Source organism: Centroberyx affinis, unplaced genomic scaffold (assembly GCF_046629955.1).
Source record: "Centroberyx affinis isolate AG114_WGS23_722 - 3 ecotype Tasmania unplaced genomic scaffold, CSIRO-AGI_Caff_v1 ptg000109l_1, whole genome shotgun sequence".
NCBI lineage: Eukaryota > Metazoa > Chordata > Actinopteri > Beryciformes > Berycidae > Centroberyx > Centroberyx affinis.
The window spans coordinates 823,233-832,470 of record NW_027278811.1 but is presented as its reverse complement, the minus strand read 5'-3'; the positions used below and the strand labels follow the sequence as shown (position 1 = coordinate 832,470).

Sequence of the window (9,238 nt, the reverse complement as noted above, 5' to 3'; positions counted from 1 at the left end):
TTTCAATACAAAAGGAGATGTTTATGCAAAGCACTCCCTCAGTCAGCACTGCTAGTAACCTTTTGTTTTAGATGTGGATCCAGGAGTTTAAAAAGTCTTTGTCCCATAGCTTGCAATGCCTTTCCCAAAACATGCATTATGTCATTTTGTGCCTGCATTGTATTTCAGTCTTTGCATACTGTAAGTTTTCTCAATACGAAGCAATTATTCTCCCTACAATCTGCTGCTCCCCCTTCATGCCCCCTTCTCCCTGCCCCTGCACTCTCTCACTTGCTTGCACTAATCCTTTTGTTGTGGACTGAGGGGCCCAGGCTTTGGCTGACCGTTCGGCGCTATAAGGGCTAGTTCAGCTGAAGGGTGCCCACCAAGCCCTCCTGCTGTCCTCCACTAGATTAGGCGGGCCCATTATTAACGCCTCCCTCAGCAAGAACACATCCGCTCCTCTTCTTCAGCAACTTTCCTTTCTCTCTCCTCGTCCTCCTTGATTCACTCTGCATTTTCTCTCTCTCTCCGTTTGCTGTGTTTTCTCTCCCTCATCTCTTTACCGCCTGTCAAGCCCTTAGCCAGTCCCGGGAGTGTGAGGGAGTTGGAGGGCCTAGGTAGGAACATGCGGTTTAGGAGCAACGCTTCCCCTCTGCTGCTGCTGCTGCTGCATCTCTGTCTGCTGGGGAGGGTCCTGGAGGTGAAAGGGCAGGACAGGGGGTTCCTGCAGCAGGCTCTCAGGGCCTTGGGCCTGCCGGTGGGGACAGACGCCCAGCCTCAGCTCCACAAGAACCACACCGGCGTCCTGCTGACCGCGCTCCTCCACGCTGTGCGCTGTGCAGAGCGGATTGGCACCTCTCAGGACGTCTGTGACAAGGTAAGGCCTACATCTCTCTGTGTGTTACAGGTCTAGCTGTCAGTGGGTTTATATACATGGTAACTCTCTAATGAGACAAATACATAACAAGCACACATGCAAAAATGCATTCAGTGACATGCAAGTGAGGGTAGGATATATATGCTGTACTAATAGTTTGATTCTGAGATGCTATTTTTACTAAGATTCCCTGTTTCCTACACCTACGACAAGATCGACTTTCACATCCAGTATGTCTGGTGCGTATTATGTATTCGCTCCATTCCTGCCTGGCTATTCCAGCAATCTTGCTTGTTATGGCTGGAATGTGAGTGTGTGTGGAGGCTTAAGGCCTTGACCTCTATGGGGCATTCATGCTGAGTGGCTTTAGACATCCCTCAATTTGACATAATAAACTCCATACAGTCGAATGGCGTTAGAGGCACTTGGCTTTCAAATGTTTGTGCAGGTGGGCCGGGAGTGGGATTATTCCTGTGTGTCAAGCTCTATGCCGTGAAAGGAACTCTCATCTGATGTGAGATTTAGGAATTAAGAGAACAACTTCGACATTTAGTCCGTCTTCGCTGAATAGTGCACTGTATTACAAGGAATAGTGCTTCACCCACTCTCTCAGCCTTCTGTGTTTTTGTGTGTGGGCCTAATTGGGCTTGAATTCAACTCACCGCAACGCAGCACAAAGCCAGTCCTTTTCCAAGAGGCTCAGTGTGGTACAGTGCAGTATGTGCATGGGGAAAATAGGCCTTTTATCAAGCTAGGAGGAGAGAGGCAAAATTTGTAAATATTCACTTGAACATTTGACCTCTTGCCCACTACATGTGTTGCTATGTAAATGTAAGGTCACTCTCTGAGTCACTCCATACTCACATGCTGATGACTGGTCGACATAATCCTGATTATGAGTTTAATCTTATCAACAGGGAAAGTTATTTCCTGGTTGCTGCTGTATTTTACAAGTTTCCACCATTTAAAGTCATAATGAAATGTCACAGTGAAACCTTGTTAGCTAGTTTTCCATGACATAATATACACCTATTTAAAAATAAATGCCTAAAAATGTATTATTATTTTCTCTGTATTTTTACATCAAAATCCTTATTAATTACTTTACTTTAGCGGTGACCTCATTGTGTACCAGTAGGCATAAATACAAATTCCAACCAATAAAACCATCACAGCTTTTTGAACAATCCCACCCCTCCGATCAAATAAAACTGCCTTTCTCTCCCTAACTGATATCCCATTGGTTTACACCTTTGAATGATCCTTCCCTGCATTATGTCCCGCCCTAATATCCTGTTTCAGCAGGAAATACGTGAAATTAAGGAAGCCAAAATGCTGTTTCATTGGGACTTTAAATATCTGCCTAAATGTGCTCTGTTCTCCTTGCCTGGTCTCGTTCTTGTCACAGTGCCTGACACCCGACATAGCCCTCTCTGTGCTGGAGGATGATGGGAAGGCGTACCTCACTGAGGAGAACTACCAGCGGGTCTCTACCGTTCTGCTGTACTACATCATCAACATGCAAGACCTGTGTGTCTCAAACGCCGCCTCCCCCTCCTCCTCCTCCACCCCCTCCTCTTCATCTCTGAACTACCAGTTCTACCTTTTAGCCCTCACCAACCTGCACCCAACTGAGGACAACCGATTCCTGTCTTCCAACGAAACAGAGAGTATTCTGCAGCTCATCAACCAGTACTACAACCCTCCCAACCAAGACACCTCTACCTCATCTCACTTACAAGTAAGGGATTTCCTATCTATCTAGAGATCTATCCCCTATTAAACAGCATTGATCCAAATTTCCCCTCTCATCAAAACTAAAAATTAATAAAGCCTTTCAGTCTATAGACAGAGTTTAGGTGGAGACTAGTACATACCTGATCATTTCACCTATGACCCCACAGTGTATTGATGCCACTCATCTCCTGGAGGACATTAGTGTAAAAGACAGTGCGGGTGCAGGCGCGTCTTCTGTGTCCAAACTGGCAGCGGCCATCATCAGCCACATCCTGCAAGGCCACTGCTTCAGGAGGAGGAACCTCCCCTCCCCCGCCTTCTTCACCGACTACATCTTCCAATCCCTGAATCGCACCAGTAACCTCCAGATTATGGGTAAAATCATTTCCCACCCTGCAAAGAATAAAATACTCGGGGGAAACAACTTGTTTTTACATGAAAATGGTCAAATTTATTATTAAATACCTGCAAAACATATCAGCTATTGGCAGCTTCAATCCAAAAATATCAGTATATGTACGGGCCTTGAAACCCTATTCATGAATAACATCATTGTTGTGTTTTTTTGTTTGTTTATTTTGACTAGTTTTTATAAGCCCCATGTTTTTATTTCACATGCATAGGTTTGCATTTTTTCCTCTTGTAGTACTTATTCCTCTTTTTTTTTTGTTCTTTCAAGATTGTCTTTTTATCATTTTACTTTTGTTTTTTTTATCAATGGCATGAATAAACAAAGTCAAAGTCAGTATAACTTGGATGAATCTGACCTGGTGCGTGTGTTTCCAATGTGGTGATGCCATGATTTGTCTACTTAGATTTAGAGGAGCTGCTTCATCAGCTGGGAGTAGGAAGAGAAGGAGCGGCTCACTCTCACGGCAGGGTGAGGCGGAGCTTCACTGAGCACTGTCAGAAAGGGGCGGGGCACCAGCTGGACGGCTGCATCCAGGAGACTGGGGGAGAAAGCAGAGCCTGGGCACAGGTGAGGCTGAGACAAAGATACTGATTTGGTCTGGAAGACTATGCTGCACTTATAATCACATCATATCTGCATGACAATATGAAATCCCAGGAGGGTAAGAGTTGGTTTGGAAGGCCTCCTACTCATCCAAGTCATTTTTTTTCCAGGTATGTTTTTCAGCCAATCAGTTGGTGGATATTTTTGCTCTGGATCCTCATTTACCAATTTCCAAGGAGCACTTCAGACAAATTTGTCCAGCCATCATTCAGCAGTTGCTAGGCAATGCCTGTGAGTCCACAGAGCAAAAGACAACATCTCCACCCACTGCTCTTGAGAGTAAGACATTTTACCTCATCAACGTTCCTCTCCACAGCCCATTGTAACAAATGACAACAGTATAGATGCAACCAAATCAACCAGTTTTTGACTTTGTTTATTGGTTTGGAGCAGACTTTTCTGCAAAATGTTTAATTTTGGGTTCAAGAATCAGTTCAAGAAAGCTAATTCATTTTACCATAATTCAAGGAAAGACGGTCGCATATTTGTGCAGTTTTTTTCTGCACAAATATATGACCGTCTTTCCTTGAATTGTGTTGGAACTTGTCTATGAACTAACTGGTTATAAAGACTAGAACGCTAAATAGACACTGGTGGTAAGCCAGTTGCTGGCTTTAGTCTGTGAAAAAGAGGTCATGCAGTTGTTCAGTTATACAAGTGATCTGCCCAGCTACAAGTAACGATAAAATCCTCTTGTGTCCCTACATGCTATCCACAGCAGTAACAATGCAGTCCATGTGAGATTAAGTTTTTGGTGTCTAAAGGAAAGGAATAACTGTTTTCTCTTTTTTTCCTTTTTCTTTTTTTGTGTTTTGTTGTCTTACAATTAGTCACATTTTATACACTTATTTGTGGACAAGAAGTAGGGTGTTAAATCTCAAATCTGTCTCCTCTGCAGAGTATGGCTACAGCACCGCTGCTGTCCTGCTCATCACAGTGGGCTCGATGCTGGGTATCTGCCTGATCTTCTTCAACTCATGTCAGGAAACCTACACCCTGATCCTGCAGCTGTTTGTGGGCCTGGCGGTGGGCACCCTGTCCGGAGACGCCCTGCTGCACCTCATACCACAGGTATAGGACACAGAGCCACTGCACCGCCTGCTGCAACAGTGAAAGTCCAATGCCATGTATAGAGAGGGCGTGTGTTGACTGTGGAGTAAATGTCTCATTCTTTTACTCCTTGTCTCCTTTGGAGATCCTTGGCCTCCACGACGACAGCCACAGTCATCATGATGAGCACTTTACAGAGGGAAAGGAGTATCTATGGAAGATCTTGGGCATGATCGCTGGAATCTATGGCTTTTTCCTCATTGAAAGAATCTTCTCCTTTGTGGTTCCATCTCACGGCCATGTAAGACTTCACTTCTGGTTTTTTGCCTTGTCAGTTGTAGCCTTTATCAAGTTAATGACGTAACAAACTATACAGACAGCAAAATGCTTATACCCTAGAGTATCAAGCCAGGGCTTAGGTTTATTTGTTAGACAAAGTTACAGGCTGATTTAGTTTATCTAGCCAGAGGTTGAACTCCAGTTTTCCATAGAAAGCCATTGTTTGTCATGACTGTGCGTATCTGCGGATGGCTTCCTTGTGGCCCGGGCTGAACTTATGCAGAGCTGAATGTTGTGCCAGGTGGCCTCTGGAGCAGCGGAGGTCTGATGACTCTTTTTCGTCTGTCCGCAGGGTCATTCCAGTGATCTTCCCCTCGAGCTCAACTGCAACGGCCAGTCGCAGAGGGGCAAGTCCATCTCCACCATGCAGCTGGTGAGTCTCCGCACTGCCCACACTGGACCACACGAACACTGCAGTCTTTAAAACGATGTTGCAATTTCAACACATTTGTGTGTCTAGTTTGGAGCAATACACATCTGTTTTACTTTTCAACACAACAAACAAAGAGTTTGATTCCAAATACTATGTATCTGAATTCACATGTCAATATTTCCAAAACCCAATGACTCCTATCCTTAACTAAACATAACTATTTTACACGTAGTACTTTCTATAAGACTTATAATTGTAGCAGTAACCCATAATGTGCTTTATTTCCATGCCAGCATTCATTTCAGTAGGTAGAGTAGGTTTCATAACCCTCTCTCCATAAGTTAATAACAACATATGTCCTGCCAATATGCGGTAAAAAAACATATAGGTTGTGTTGAAAAGTAAAACAAATAAGTGTTTTCCCAAACTAGACACATGAATGGGGGTATGACAGCATTCATCTATGGCACGAACTAAACTTAAAAAGAAGCTGTGGACCCATGCAGGGTATAATAGACATGCACCCACTTTCTGAAGATCTGTTTGTACAGACGAACCTTTTGATGGTTTAAAGCTTTTTGTTGGAAAGAGAAAGCTGATCAAAATTATTAAGAATAGTTAAGGAAAAATCTCTCAACCCGTTCAAATAATAAGTGCTGTTATACCATTTCTCTGCGTCCTCCACATTACAAATTCAGTGTTAAATTGTTTTACAGTAGATTTTCATTATCACCTAAAAGACAGAATTAGATTATGAGGGTTGTAGAGTAGGTGGGAACACGAAAAGCCAATGTGCTATGATGATGTGTGATGTGCATACTCACAGCCCTGTATTATACAGTATTATACAGTAGTAACCTAATTCAATTTGGACACAGTTTCGGACAAATTTGGGGACTTTACAGTAACCAATGTAATTTATGGACACAGTAAGCAGAGAAGGACTATGCAGTAAAAGGTAAAAATAGGTCAAAACGGCCAAAATGGGGTAAAGCACTTTGATCATCTGATTGATATTAATAAAAGAAATGACAAAGAACATATGTTTATTTTTGCAGTAGAAATAGAAAGATGATGTTTATCTGGGCAATGATGCCAGGTATTGAATCCATTTCGAATCAATTTTCACACTTCACAAATTGTTTGAAAGTCATTAGATATATTATGTATAATTTCTAATTTCACAGAGACCAATTTTTCCCACAGCGCTATTATATAACCGGAAATGAAGAGTGGTGTGGGAGGGAGTAAAGGAACAGGACATGTAGGCAGTGGGAGAACGAGAAGCAGTGTTGAATAATGCAGAAAGCACTTTATCCATGTGTTGAATCACATACATAATGTCCAGTTCATACTAATTTCGGGGATAAAGACAGGTCCAAAAGTTTGATTAATATACAGCTACAGTACCCTAATTTGGAAAGCCTGTTTTCCTAATAAACTATGAGCTGGAACCTGTTTTCCAATTCACTGTACTATACTGTACTATCATTTGTGCTATTTTGGATGAGAAAAGAAAGAGGAGAAAGAAAACACCTCCAGAAGAGTCAACAGTAAATCCTGCAAACCAGTGCAGCCTGCTTTCATTAAACTAGCTCCAAGTACGACTCTACATTTCTCAGATTTGGTTCACAGGTTGAGAAGATTTAAATTATTAAATAAATAATTGCCTGTTACCTACAGGGAACAGTGGAGGATTTGGACTGTACAGAAATATCTGCTGAAGAGCCGGGCACGAGGAGCCCTTCACATCAGAGTAAGTTCCTTCACTGTGAACCACACACACACACACACACACAAACACACACACACACCCACACACAGAGCTCAGTGCAGTCTGTATGATGTACTCTGTAATTAGTCGCCTGGCATGAGACAGTAATTTCCACGGTCCGAGGATGATCTTTCAGGGCCGAGTCACGGCACAGACTCCCTTTGTGTTCCCAGGACAAGGGGTTCCTCTGCTGGCTGTGATGGTAATCGTGGGAGACAGCCTCCATAACTTTGCCGACGGCCTGGTGGTGGGGGCGGCCTTCTCCTCATCCGCTGAGACGGGCATGGCGACAACTGTGGCCATCCTGTGCCACGAAATCCCGCATGAGATGGGTGAGAGGTCACGGTCCTGTTTCTCCCTGGCGTGAAAACACTTTGATTCCCCTTCAGTGAAACACTAAGCTGACTGACGTGTCTTCTTCTCTGCTTTCGTTTCCACAGGGGACTTTGCGGTGTTGCTCAGCTCCGGACTCTCCGTGAAGAACGCCGTGCTAATGAACTTCCTCAGTGCTTTGACCGCCTTCATGGGCCTCTACATCGGACTGTTCGTTTCCACGGAGACGGAGGTGCAGCAGTGGATCTTCACCGTTACCGCTGGGATTTTCCTCTACCTGTCACTGGTAGAAATGGTAAAGGCCAGTCATCTCTTTAAATTCACCATCCACTCTATCAGAACTAACGCAGTGTTTTTTTAACGCTTTTTATATGTCATTTTCTCTTTCCCTGCTTCTTCATCAGCTTCCAGAGATGACTCGAGTGAAGACCAATAGACCATGCCTCCTGTTTCTCCTGCAGAACCTTGGCCTCCTAATGGGTTGGGCCTGTCTTTTGCTCCTCGCGCTCTTTGAACATGAACTCAAGTTCTAAACACACACACACACACACACACACACACACACACACACACATGCATGCACACGTATGGCATATCCAGTCACACCGGGTCGAACTGAAACAACTGTTGGTGATGCTCTTGTTGGTCTCGCTTTTTTTCATCGGCTTGTTGATCATCATCTCATGCTGTGCACAACTATTTACTCATGCAAGTATAGTGTGTGCAAACCAGAAGGTTTTAACAAGTCATGGTGGTCAAAGAGTGGGAGGAATACAGTAAGAGTGGTAATAAGGATGTATTTCATGGCGTCATAGTCTCAGAATTGGATCACAAATGTATGTTAGCTGTATGAATCCTCTTTTTTTTTTTATAAGTGATGATTTATTTTTGTATGTTAGGTGTCATATGGTACTGTGCCTGTATAATGTTTGGTGTACCTACATCTGGACATTGAATGTCTAGTTTACACTCTTATTACCTTATTTGGCGGCATCAGGTACAATTGTGCATATCTGTTGTTCTGTGAAATATTTATGTTGCCTTCGACAATCAAATCATTCGATTTTGAAGTCATTTCTCACCAGAAAGATATAAAGTATTGTAAATCTACTTGTCCTTGGTTGTTATTTTCTCTAACTGATAGTAGGCGATGCCAAATGTAAAGGTCATCCAGTTTACAGTAGTGTGAAAAGAGAGGAAAATGGTGTGAATTTGCATTTTTTCATATTAACCAGCTCATCAAATATACAAAACCTGATGAACTTGATGAGGTTATTAAAACTGTTTCACATTACTCGGGTGTGAGGAAAGGACTTTAATACTAATTTGTTACATATAGGCTGTTCTAAAATACACTGTATATTTTACATTTTTTTAAAGCCCTGTTTAGAAAAATGTCTGCTTCTCATCTCCGAGGCATTTGCTCTTTGCTTTTGAGGTCTCTGTGTGATCCAGCATGAGGGCACTTCCACCCACCTGAGCTACTTGTTCTCTTCATCCACCAACCTGGATGACTAATCCATGCTGCACAAGAGTGAGGCTCCAGAGATCCTGCCCACACAGCACACATGCTCTGTGCAGGCCAGAGTGGGCCTGCGAGAGGAGGTGGAGGAAGACGAGGATGTGATAAATACAGGAATAAAATAGAGAGATAAATGATACACGGCAATCCTGTAAACATATTTGTACAGAGAATTGGATTTGTGATCTTGAAACAATAGGTAGGTTTAGGAGAAGATTGTTCCTCTTTTAATCTGC

General features: G+C 43.1%; 1 protein-coding gene across 2 annotated transcripts; it reads left to right on the top strand.

Annotated features, from left to right (window-relative positions):
- The first annotated feature begins 607 nt into the window (after positions 1–607).
- On the top strand, positions 608–8,013 carry LOC139649657 (zinc transporter ZIP12-like). Of its 2 annotated transcripts, XM_071526135.1 has the most exons (12): positions 608–859; positions 2,268–2,600; positions 2,764–2,971; positions 3,412–3,575; positions 3,722–3,890; positions 4,510–4,682; positions 4,807–4,962; positions 5,293–5,373; positions 7,057–7,129; positions 7,321–7,479; positions 7,588–7,775; positions 7,885–8,013. In XM_071526135.1, exons 1-12 carry the CDS (start codon positions 608–610, stop codon positions 8,011–8,013), a joined length of 2,085 nt encoding a protein of 694 aa, XP_071382236.1. The 2 variants fall into 2 exon arrangements, with proteins under 2 accessions (XP_071382236.1, XP_071382244.1); XM_071526143.1 differs by lacking the exon at positions 5,293–5,373.
- Positions 8,014–9,238: the final 1,225 nt, after the last annotated feature.

Excerpts from the sequence above, each read along its gene's own strand:
- LOC139649657 (XM_071526135.1), top strand. The coding sequence starts at position 608 with ATGCGGTTTAGGAGCAACGCTTCCCCTCTGCTGCTGCTGCTGCTGCAT. Across the intron at positions 860-2,267 it reads CTCAGGACGTCTGTGACAAG|TGCCTGACACCCGACATAGC; the intron begins GTAAGGCCTACA and ends TTCTTGTCACAG. Across the intron at positions 3,576-3,721 it reads AAAGCAGAGCCTGGGCACAG|GTATGTTTTTCAGCCAATCA; the intron begins GTGAGGCTGAGA and ends TTTTTTTTCCAG.